Source organism: Lycium ferocissimum, chromosome 1, assembly GCF_029784015.1.
Source record: "Lycium ferocissimum isolate CSIRO_LF1 chromosome 1, AGI_CSIRO_Lferr_CH_V1, whole genome shotgun sequence".
NCBI classification, from domain to species: domain Eukaryota; kingdom Viridiplantae; phylum Streptophyta; class Magnoliopsida; order Solanales; family Solanaceae; genus Lycium; species Lycium ferocissimum.
In genome coordinates this window covers 56,420,715-56,432,935 of record NC_081342.1, presented here as the reverse complement: position 1 = coordinate 56,432,935, position 12,221 = coordinate 56,420,715, and the positions used below count along the sequence as shown (strand labels likewise).

Here is a 12,221-nt window from a genome sequence, read left to right as displayed (position 1 = left end):
CACATAATATAAGCTGATATAGCTAAACAAAAAGAACATCTAGCTTGCCTGGTCCGGTGCGCGGTTAAGTGAACCGTGGTCAGGGGTTCGAAACCTTATGGATTGCATATATTTTATCCTTTTGTTTAAATATTTTCAGTTCTTTGGGGGCTTCCACAATGATAAGTTTCTAAGTACTTATTTTACTAAGTTGTACATATTAATTTGGATTTGGAAATCTAACTTTTTAGTAGTATTCTAATAAATTATGAGAAATAATTACATGACAAGGGTTTAAAATTGAAAAAATAAATCTCTCTTAATTTTAGCAAATGAACAAATAAATGGAAAAAACATTTTTAAAATATCAAACAAGTAAAAGCAAACGGAGGGAGTACTTGAGTATTCTTTAATTATTCATATTATTTCAATTGTGTTTTTTATTTTTTTAATATGATGTTGTTGCCGTGATTTGTTCATTCGCCCACTTCTTTAAATGCCGACACCGCTTATCAGAAATTCTGCGTACGCCACTGCACCCTACTATCCAAAAGAACCATGCATATATATATTCACTCAAAGTCTAATTTCTTCTTCATTAATTCTCTCTTCCTATCACAACTTCATCCAAACTTCTAAATAAAAATCTTGATCTATCAATTAATCTTTGTTTGTTGATTATTTTTCTTATACAAAAGATACACAGAGATACCTGAGCTCTATTCAGTATTCCCAGATTTTGATCTGTTTGTGTCTTGGTTAAAGTTAATTGAAGAAAATGAGAAGAAATTGTAACTTGGAACTCAGGCTTATGCCTCCTTCTCTTTCCTCTTTTTCTCCCAAGGATTGCACTACCCCTTTCTCGACCCTAATTACCGATCATGCGGGCACCTACCTTATTATCACTAGTAGGCGAACCCTTACCCGTTAACCCATTAATCATTAGCCAATTTCAACTTCTTTAATCATTTATTAACGATGTCAATAGATAAGTGAATGAATGAATAAATAAAACAAGTCATAATTAATAGATACTATAAGTGCGGAAATCTAACTATTACACCCCCAAAATCTGAAAGTCATCGTACAAGGACTCTAACCAACAATGTCTAAAGAATGAATTATATCTCAAATATAATAACAAATAATGTCTGGAATGAAAATAGACATCCGGAAAGAGAGATCTTCAGGTGGCATGGCATGGATAGAAGCTCATCCTCGGATCTGATCAAGCAAACTAGCTTCAAGCTAGAGATGTAATTTGGATGAAATCTCTGAAACACAATCTGCACTCAAAAAGGGTGCAGCCAGGTAGCATCAGTACAAACACTATGTACCGGTAAGCATCATAAGCCGACTAAGATTAGTTCACGCATATAACTATAAAATCAATAAGATAAACAGATAGACACTTAACACTCAAGTCCAAGTCGTAGAATATCCCACAACAGAGTCATAGCCTAAGATGAAGCTTCTAAACCACAAGTCTATCAAGTTTCAATAATCTCACCTGATAATCACAAGTCCAAGTTCCTTCCGTAGGTAGAGTCACTAATCCACAATTTAACTCAGTCAATGGTCATATTAATATCATAATAGGCATTCAACATCCGTACCAAAATCTGTAACAAACGAGCATATAATAATGCAGAATAAAATGTAATGATGTGTAATGTAAAATATGATGACGTGCAATGCAATGCAATGCAATGACGTGCAATGCCCAATCACTTGAACTGTACACACATGCTAACTGATGTCATTGCTCAGTAGTCATGACCTGCAGGGGACCCATGGTGTCCATGTACCACTCGTTCCGGATACTCATCGGACCCGAGCCATAAATCCTCCGCTCCGGAAAGAACCTCGGACGCGGATCCACATCATGTACCACTCGTTTTCGAAACGAACCTCGAACCACGAGCTCACAACTAGGTCACATCCTCCCCTCCTCCCGAGTCAAATGTGCCTTTTCATATGTATAGTAACACTGTCACATCACTCTCAATGATCAATTCATCAAGTACCATGTATATCAAATAGTATCATAAGTTCAACAAAAATATTATATTAACTTCTTCACTAATTTCACATCACAATGTATATCTCAACGTGTTCCAGTTCATTAGTATGTATGGACTATGAACAATTACCAATATCAATGTCCAACACAAGGCATCATGCCACAAGTCTTCCGAACCATTTCCATTATGTATGAGTGTGTGAATGCATAAATGAGTGTAAACATGATAAATCAATGCAAACCAATAAAGCAACAGTGAAGGTACAAGTCACAAAGCCACAAGTCATATCAAGACTTGGATCCACTCAACCATAAAATGAATCATACAAATCGTCTCAACTAACATAAGAGTCTATGTCCCTCTTTACTTCCTCATATAGCAAGTACGCCTCACAACTAAGTCTTGTATCATCAAGAAGCTCCACTTTTCTATATATTATCATCAGCAGTAAATCATACATCAAGTTTTCATCTACGTACTGTCATAAGTTTATGTCACAATTCAAGTCTAAACTCATTATCCTTCCTTCCTCCGATGATATGTGTCGCAATAAGAGAGAACTGAGTATAACACGACAGTTTAAGTAATCAGTCTAATCACAATAACAGGACAACAAATCACCATCAACAACAATCAACCTAATAGAAATCCATACCGAATCACCACAGTATGAATACAACTATACCTCACATTTCAGTACATAAAGCAATGGCGACGAGCCCATAAAATTCGAAGTCATACCAACCTAGCTAATATCCAACCAAACACCATGTACGAAGACCTAATCATGCTTTCTCCCGTCAATTCTACACAATACATACGTTTCGCTAATCAAAATCTAACTCAAGTAAGCTGTAACCTACCTGGGATGCCGATCAACAGTCTCGAATCGTCAAACCTTAGCCTTTCCTTCCTCCTTGGAGTACCTCAAAATGATTAATGTCTATCCAACATGAATTCTATGTCAGAATACGAATCTAAGGACACCCCTATTGTCATAGTTTTACCCAAAACCCAAAAATGGACCCAAAATAGCCAAACCCGAGGCACAAGGGAAAAACTATAATTTTATTGAAAATTCAAATACAATACAATCAAAATAGTACTCTACGAGTCTAAATGAGTTCAACGATACCCATATTGCTATACTTTTAGAAAAATACCCAAAATACCCCTATAATGTGAATCCGGGTTCATGAGGGTAAAACGGGAAACTTAGTGTATAATTATGTTACCCATCATCTAGTTAACCTTCAATCTTAATTTCATGGAATTCTATTCATCACAAGATATCCAAATTCATCTTTTCTATCTTTAGCCCTAGGGTTCTTAACTCATTAGTTCTTCACAGTTAGTGTGTAGGATGACTACGAGATGGTGATAATCAACAAATAAATAATGAATACTGGGGTTAGAATCTTACCCCAAAGTGCTTGTGAATGATTTTCTATTGCCCTCTCCCCAGCCCTTCAACTATTGAAGGTTTCATTAGTTCTTGGGTACTAATCTTTCACCCACCATTAATGGAGCTTAAGCTTGTCATGGGATTTGAAGAAGGAATGATAATGAATCGCATAAGGGTTTGCATTTACCTTTAAGGAGGAACTTTACCCTAGCCCTAGGAAAATAGTCTCTCACATTCTAAGGAAGTGTTTTTGGGTTTATGATGGGAAAGACTTGAAAAAAAAAAACACTTAAAAAGGGACTTTCTGCCCAGTGGTTCGCTGAAGCGGGTTCACCCTTCGCTATAGCGGGTGCCCAATATTCTGATTTATTCAAAACTTCGTTTTAGCCCCATAAACTCATCCGGAACCTCCCGAACACAAATCATATATGCGTTTTGATTGTAAACCACGTTACGGACGCACCCGTGATCTTGGAATTCCCAACAGAGATCATTTTAATCCGGTGTTGACCAAGTCAACCCCAACACTATGAAACTAAGCCTTCACTCGAGACTCAAAACATCCCCGAACGCCTTGGGACCCAAACCAATGGCTTGACTAAGTCATAGGTCGTACTAACGGGACTCGGGGAAAGGATCAACAAGGTTAAATGAGTCAAAACACTATAAGGACCAAACAGGTTATTACAACCCCCTACTTCTCAATGTAAGTCTCTTTCTCTCTTTCCATTCATATATACAGTCCTTGTAAAGTGTAATCAATAATAGGCATAAGGGTATTGATTATTTGCTTTCGGTTAATTTTGTTTTCTTAAGGGAGGATAAATAAAGCACGGAATCAGAGAAACAATCAGAGCAGCTAACCATATTTTACAATGGAAACATGTGGTTTTAGATGCCACAGAGCTTCAGGTATGTCTATCTCCCGTTTTTCTCTTTTTTATTTTCTGTATCTTTGGTTTTGTTTTCCGAAGAAGGAAATTTTATTATATGGACCTTCTGTGCACCCTTTGCTCACTACATTTCAAATAATTGTACTAGTGATGCAACTTCTTGGTATTTCCATGGAAGGTGATCTTATTTGATAACAAAATATAATGAACTGATTCGGACCCAAGAGGGAATGAATTTGGTTCGAGCCCTTGGAAACAGCCTCTTGCAAAAATACAGGATAAGCTGCATACAATAGATCCTTGTGGTACTGCGAGATCTTTCCTGCAGAGGCGGAACCAGGGTTCGAAGCTTGTAGGTTCGGGGTTTTAATTCTCTAAAGTTACTGGGTTCTTAATTAATAATTTGTACATATTTGACAAAAATTTTAATACAAATATATGGTTCGGACAAAAGCTACTGGGTTCGGCCGAACCCACACCCGAAGGGCTGGCTCCGCCCCTGCTTTGCCGGACCTCGCGTATAGCAAGTGCTTAGTGCGACCTAAGAGAGAATGAATGCCGTACCCTGCTTTTCATTCTGTCAAGAGGGGTGGCGACGAGAATATATATACATAAAATTCCGATTTCTGACCCAAGAGAGAATGAATGCACTATCCTTTTTTCCATTCTGGTCAAGAGGGTGGGCGACGAGAATATATATACATATATTTATTAAACTATAAAACTAAAAGGCAGAAGATACTACTTTGATCACAACGAGATTCTCACCATAATAAGTATCACTTTCATCATTGATGCACTTCCTGGTATCTTCATGTTCACTAGAAGGTGATCTAGCTAGTTTGAAAAAAAAAAAAAATTGAATTGAATTGAAATTTCATGAAAATTTTCACGTTCTCTTTTCTTTCTTTCTTTTTGTCTTTGGGGCTGGGGGTTGGTGGTCAAGAATTAACAACAAAGTATCTGAATTTGGTTTAAAGATCCATGTTTTTACTTTCCAATAATAATTGAGTTGTTTTAATTTGTTGACAATCCTAATTTATATCTTTTTCCAAATACAGGCTAAAGCAATAATATATCTTGCAAGTAGAGAAATGGAGGAGAAAACAAAGAAGACTTCATCATCACTGTCGGAGACGTCATCCTTGTTACAACCTCAAAGTGGTCTTTTCATGAAGAGAGCTCTGCAAAGATTCTTACAAAAGAGAAAAAATAGAATTCTAACAACTTCGCCATATCATCACTAGCAGCTACTGATGGACATACTGCTCCTTAGTTTAGTTTCACAAATTGTACGTAAATTTAATTTGTGTTTTGGTGTGACTAATTTAATTGTGTCTGTTTTAGCTAGAAAGGAAAAGGTTTTTGATAAGTGGATATTAGTAAGTACAACACTAGTGTAAATTTTTACAGATTTGACAATACAATTTTTTTCTCATTCTCTCTCTTAGCTTAGAAGAACATCACTTATATGGTGAACAGAACTTGATTTTTCCTCTCCTCGTACACACACACACTTTGGCAAAAACTTTACCCGCGCTTGGTGCTTACACACTATCACCATGGTCACGCCAAATGGCTAAAAACAGACTAGTCCTATCGGAATTCCAAATCCCTTAAACATGATGATTGCTCCCATCAAATGAACTACTTTAAAATCGACCTATGCGAATGGTCTCTCGCGCAGCTAGTTCATAAATAAGTTCTTTCGTTGTACTTACTCTGCAACACCCATGCATTGAGCGTTGTAAAACTAATAGTGTGGAAATGAAATCATCCATCAAGCCAGTTGGATTAAGTATAAAAAAACTAAGAAGATAAACACGTTTCTATTTTATGCTACCAGTCACATTTGCTCTATGTGCCTATCATCAATGTAACGAGGTGACACATTTGAGAATAGCACTGCCTTACAAAAAAGACCACTCTATAAATAAAGTTGTCAAATTCAATCAATATGGAGCTTTAGTGTAAGCGCAAAAGAGCACATAATGGACCACCGAGCATGGTACTGCAACATTTGAGATCTCTTCAGCCTTAATTAGAGAGTTTTAAATGCAGAGTTCCTCGGTACTAAGCGTTTACCTCTATTAGTACACTAGCTATATATATTTGATGTGAATTCATTTTTGTCGAGCCAATAAACTTCAGATACATAGTGTTTTTTTTTTTTTCTTTTCTATTTCCATTAAGTGTATGTAAAGAAATATCCTTGTTCGTGACAAATTTTGTATATAGAAAATTAAAATAATTAAAATCACAAACAAATATAAGAAAAGTCATTTTGCTGCTAGATGTAACATCTTAATGTTGGTGCCAGTTGAAATATGGCTGGTAATATTCGGACCTAAACCACTAACCCACTTCTCTTGGCAACTATCCATGTTGTTCAAACTACCGTGATTTTCTGAACATGCCCATAACCATAAGAAATTGCCTAAAACTGTTCTTGATGGAGGAACAACTATATATATGGCATAATCCGGTTCTGATCATTAAGCACAAATCTTCTCTAAATTTCACACCATCTAATAGTGAGGTTGAGTGCTTAGAAGATTCACTGGAATTGGAAAACAACTCCGATGACTCCGTGACAATAGTTGGAGGTATGCCATTGTTTTTCCGTTGCGCGATTGCTCTATAATGTTTTACACTTTCTTGAATGAAAGATGATGGACATTTACTGATGTATTGAGTATTTTAGGAACACTACAAAAAAAAAAAACTGAAAATTTATCGAGGTTGAAAGTGCAGTTCGCGAAGGTTAAAAACCTTTGTTATTTGTGTCAGCAAATAGTGGAGATTTTTAACCTCCGTCAATTACACTTTTAGCCTCCGCAAATTATCACTTTTTTTGTATTGCATTGAGTTGCATTAAATATCATTTTTGATGAAGGACGTTCCTTGAATTCTCTTTCTTTGCTAGAGTAATGAAAAACATCATGTTATGTCATTTTATGTCATTTTGCTCTCTTCTTGCGATAACCAAGATTCCTTCAAAAGAAACTTTGTAGCCCTTTTATATAGGTGTAAGATAAGTTTTAATTAGGGTAGAGTAGCTCCGGAGAACCTTTAATGAACCTTTGGGCGTGAAGACCAAAGATTGACCCTTTTTTTGAGCGGATTGTCCTTCATATGGACTGGTTTTTAATTTTTTCCCCTCAAATCGCTAGTCTTTAATTTTTATCCCTACTTCTCATTTAATAAAAATTTATGGGCCAAAGTACCCTTATTCGTTGATCTATGAAATCAGAGATTCTGGGTTTGAACCCTAACAGAGTAAAAAAAAAAAACAATTTCGCAAGGCAAAGTTTTCAAGAAACTATGCGTATTTGGGTTAAAGTTATGTCTTAAGGCATAGTTCTGTAGTATCCTACAGAACTATGTCGGACAAGGCATAGTTTCTATGTAGTTACATAGAACTGTAGGATAACTTAATTTCTACTGAACTATACCGGACAAGGCATACTTTACACAAATTATGTCTTGTGACATAGTTCTGTAGGATAACTTAATTTCTACAGAATTATGCCGGACAAGGCATACTTTACATAAAAACTATGTCTTCTGTAGGATAACTTAATTTCTACAGAACTATGCCGGACAAGGCATACTTTCTATGAAACTTTGCCCGAATAAGCATAATTTGCTATGGAACCTTGCTTTGTAATGTTTTTTTTTTTTTTTTTTTTTTAACTCTGCTGGAATTTGAACCCAGAATGTCTAGGGTATTTTCAGCAACTTTTTTATTATTTAAAATGCTGAACGCCAAAAACTAAGGACCAACGATTTAAGGGGCAAAAAGTTAAAGAACACCCCGAGATAGGGGCAATCGTGCGAATTGCTTCGTCTTGTTAGAGGCTCAACTTTATTTTCTAGGGGCAGTTTGCACGATTTCCCTTATTCCTGCCCTTCGCCTAATATCCTGAGGTTCTGGGTTTGAACCCGGCTCAGTCAAAAAATAAAATAAAATCGCAAGGTAGAGTTTCATAGCAAAATTAGGCCTTAAGGCAAACTTTTGCCCAAAATTAAGCCTATTCGGCAAAAGTTAGGCCTTAAGGCAAAAGTTCCGTGAAAGTCTTGCCTTACGAAATTCTTATTTATTACTGAACGAAAGTTCGAATCCAGAACCTCGGGGCATTTTCGGTCACTTTTAATCGCAGGGACAAAAATTAAAGGCCAGCAATTTGAGGGGCAAAAATTAAAGACCAGCGCCTTTGAAGGGAAATCCACGGAAAAAAAAATGATTTTCTCGGTTAAAATGTAGTTGAATTTGAATTAAGTCATTTACTTTTGACTCTGACAAATCCACATTCCACATCTATTAACCCAAAATTAATTTGGACCAATGTAGGTATCTTGAACTTAAAAGCTAATTGTGAATCTAAATGACTCAACAAGATTACTGACTCACTCTATCATCTTAGTCCTAGGAACAAGTCTTTAAAAAAAAAAAAAATAGTGCATATAATTAGCAATAAAAGGCACAAGTATAAAATCTATAATAATTTAAAGGATGAATATAAATGTTAGTTGACCAAAATATCATTCAAATATTGAATAACTTTTATACTCTTTTAGTCTAATTCTATCATATTTCTATTGTCTATTTTGGTAAATAAAAAACTTAATCCCATTACTACTGAAACGTTAGGAATATATATTCTTTAGTAATCCTATTACTACTACAACTTACTTCACGTAATAAGGCCTGATCTTACTACTTTATGTTTATTAACATACCAATTTATCATATTAATTTAAGTAAATTGATCTCCTTTTCTATCCTTAACTATTTACTATTTTTTTAATCCTATTTCTTTTACTACAATTATGCATGAAGCTTTAGAATCAATTACTGATCACAGAAGGCAGCGAGTAGAAACTCGTGAGCAATATGTATGGCGACTAATTATGTTCAAGCATTCCATTAAATTGTTTGAAAATAAATGCAACTGCACGTTTATAGAGATTAGTTAATACAAAAATATGCCACTGAAACATAAATCATCGACACAAATATAAAAAGTAAGCATGATTCTATTAATAGTTGATAATTGGTGATAACTGCTATGGTGCATTGGGTCTGCTCACAAACATGTCTTGCCTATCTTAGGAACGTTGGAAATTAGCTGACGCCCCTGACACGATTCATCAACCACCCGTCTTACTCAGTACTAGCTCAATAATGCATATTTTTGTGCGGAGTGCCCTTCAAATGCACTGGTCTTTAATTTTTGCCCCTCAAATTGTTGGTCTTTAATTTTTTGCCCTTCGCTTAAAACTCTTAGGTTCTGGGTTCAAACCTCCACTCAGTCAAAAACTTTTAAAAAAATTCGCCAGATAGAACTTGGATTCGCAAGGCAAAACTCTGCCTTAAGGCAGACTTTCGCAGGCAAAATACTGCCTTAAGGCGAGTTTTAAACTCCGCCTGAAGCAGGCAAAATTCTGTCTGCAGGCCTAACTTTGACCCGAATAGGCCTAAATTTGCTATAAAACTCTGTCTTCCGTTTTTTTTTTTACTGAGTCCGGGTTCGAACCCCAAACCTCATGGTATTAGGCGAAGGATAAAAATTAAAGACACCAATTTGTGGGGCAAAAATTAAAGACCACCCCAAAATAAGGGCATTCGTGTGAATTGCCCTCAATAATACAGAGATGCTTGCTGGCCCAAGTGTCAAACTGTTCCAGACTGATACTAACTGAGTGATATAGAGCCCGTTTGGATTAGCTGAAAAAAGTGACTTTCAAGCATAAGTGCCTAAAGTACCTTTTAAGTGCTGAAAGTTATTTTATAAATAAGCAGTTACGTGTTTGGATAAAAGTGCTTGAAGGGTTTTTAAAAGTAAGGGTATTATTAGAATTAACAAAAAATATAAAGAATAAAAGGTTAAAGTTATTGGTCAAACCAAAATGGCTTTTAAGCTAAAAAAAATAAGTTGGGGTTGAGCAACATCTTGATTTTGACTTATTTTAAGCACTTTTTAACTTAGTTTGAGTTGTTTTCTATTTTATCAAATATCCAAATAAATTAAAAATGGCTTATAAATCGATTTGACTAGCTTATAAGTCAATCCAAACGGGCTCATAGTATGCTAAATTAACGGCATAAGAATGAAAATATAGATAAGGCATAAAAAGGAGATAAATAATCTCATTTATCATGTGTTTTAGTTAGTTTGTCTGTTATGTGTATGTGGGGACGCCATCTATCTGTACAATCTACATCTCCTTTCGGAAGTGGGCGTTTCGTGTTCAAAGCGTCTATTTATCAACTAGCAATGGCATCTCTCCATTTTATCAACTACTACTAGGATACTCTATTAAAAACGTGGCTTTTACTTTTCTAATACCCCCATAGTGGACCAACTCACCCATCTAAAAAAACCATCATGTATATATTCATTCAAACTCCCGTTTCTTCATTCATTAATTCTCTCTTCCTATCACAACTTGATCCAAACTTCTAAGTAAATCTTGATTATCATTTAATCTTTGAAGAAGATGAGAAGAAATTTTAACTTGGAACTCAGCCTTATGCCTCCTTGTATTTCTTTTTTTCCTACGAATTGCAGTACCCCCTACTTCTCAATGTAAGTCTCTCTCTCTCTCTCTCTAGCTATTTCCATTCATGACAAGTAGTCCTTGTAATGATCAGTAATATGCATAGGTATTGAGTTATATTTGCTTTTCGTTATTATAGGGAGGATCAAGAATTAGAGAAGCAACCGCAACATCAGCTAACCATATTTTACAATGGCAAACTTGTGGTTTCTGATGCTACCGAACTTCAGGTATGTGTAACTCTAGCATAATTTTTTTCACTTTTTTTTTTTTCCCTTGTGGGGGTGGGCGTGGGGGATGGTGGAGGGGGTAGGGGGGAAGATGAAGGAAGCTTTATTGTATGGACCTTCTGTGCTCCCTTTGCTCACTGAATTGCAAATGGCTAGTAGAATTTTGTCTTTTGGTACCATTAGTACTAGTGAAGCAGCTTCTTGGTATTTTCAGGGAAGGTGATCTAATTTGATTTAAACAAATACAATGAACTGAAATTTATTAGCAATTTGAATATTGAATGCCCTACTCTTTTTTCATTTTGGTCTAGAGAGGTGGGCGACGAGAACAAATATTTTTTACTTATAAAAATGATACTAGAAGATATACTATTTTAATCATAAAGAGATAACCATAAAAATAATCACTTTGATAATTTATTTTTAACGATTCTGTTCCAGTATATCATCCACCACATTGCTGTTTATTAACAGAAGCTATGTATTTCTCATTTATTAAACATGAACCCACTCTTTTACCGAACTAGAATAAGTTGCCGTAATTTTTATGTATCTACTACTAGCGATTAGGCATAACGGTACCAAAATTTCTATAATTTGAAAATATAACTGTTCTAATAACAAATGAGTTGCTTTATTAGTAATTCCTAGTAATTTATTTATTTTTCGTTCATGAAAATACAGGCGAAAGCAATAGTATGTCTTGCAAGTAGACAAGTGGAAGAGAAAACAAAAAGAAATTCATCACCAATTTCAGAGCCAACATCACCATTATTACAACCCCAGACTGGTCTTTCTACAAAGAGATCTCTGCAAAGATTTCTACAGAAGAGAAGGAACAGAATTCAAGCAACTTCTCCATACATGATATATCACTAGCTGCTATCCTTGGGCTTCATCTTAGCTCGGCCCAGCCAGTTTCAGGCCCACTTACTTCTAGCTCTATATTAGGCCCAATGGTTTAGTCCATTTGTACATACATTTTGTATTTTGGTGCAATTTAATGGGCAAGTTACCCATTTGGCTGATCGGTAAAAAAGAATTACATTCTCTAGCCAAATATACAAAATATACACTATTATGCATGATAAATATATATTTTATGTATTTTATACAATAATATACA

At 35.4% G+C, this 12,221-nt stretch overlaps 1 protein-coding gene and 1 pseudogene across 1 annotated transcript; both read left to right on the top strand.

Moving 5' to 3' along the window:
- Positions 1-757: 757 nt before the first annotated feature.
- Positions 758-5,656, top strand: LOC132030233 (protein TIFY 5A-like; annotated as a pseudogene).
- Positions 5,657-10,706: 5,050 nt separating this feature from the next.
- On the top strand, positions 10,707-12,140 carry LOC132030223 (protein TIFY 5A-like). The gene is made up of 3 exons (XM_059419756.1): positions 10,707-10,894; positions 11,005-11,095; positions 11,780-12,140. The coding sequence occupies exons 1-3, from the start codon at positions 10,806-10,808 to the stop codon at positions 11,972-11,974; spliced, it is 375 nt and encodes a 124-aa protein (XP_059275739.1). The 5' UTR covers positions 10,707-10,805; the 3' UTR covers positions 11,975-12,140.
- The last annotated feature ends 81 nt before the right edge of the window (positions 12,141-12,221 follow it).

What these genes read in the sequence shown, in the direction of transcription:
- LOC132030223 (XM_059419756.1), top strand. Translation starts at nt 10,806, where the DNA reads ATGAGAAGAAATTTTAACTTGGAACTCAGCCTTATGCCTCCTTGTATT. An exon ending in AGTACCCCCTACTTCTCAAT is followed by an intron (nt 10,895 to 11,004) that starts GTAAGTCTCTCT and finishes TCGTTATTATAG; the next exon opens with GGAGGATCAAGAATTAGAGA. An exon ending in CTGATGCTACCGAACTTCAG is followed by an intron (nt 11,096 to 11,779) that starts GTATGTGTAACT and finishes ATGAAAATACAG; the next exon opens with GCGAAAGCAATAGTATGTCT.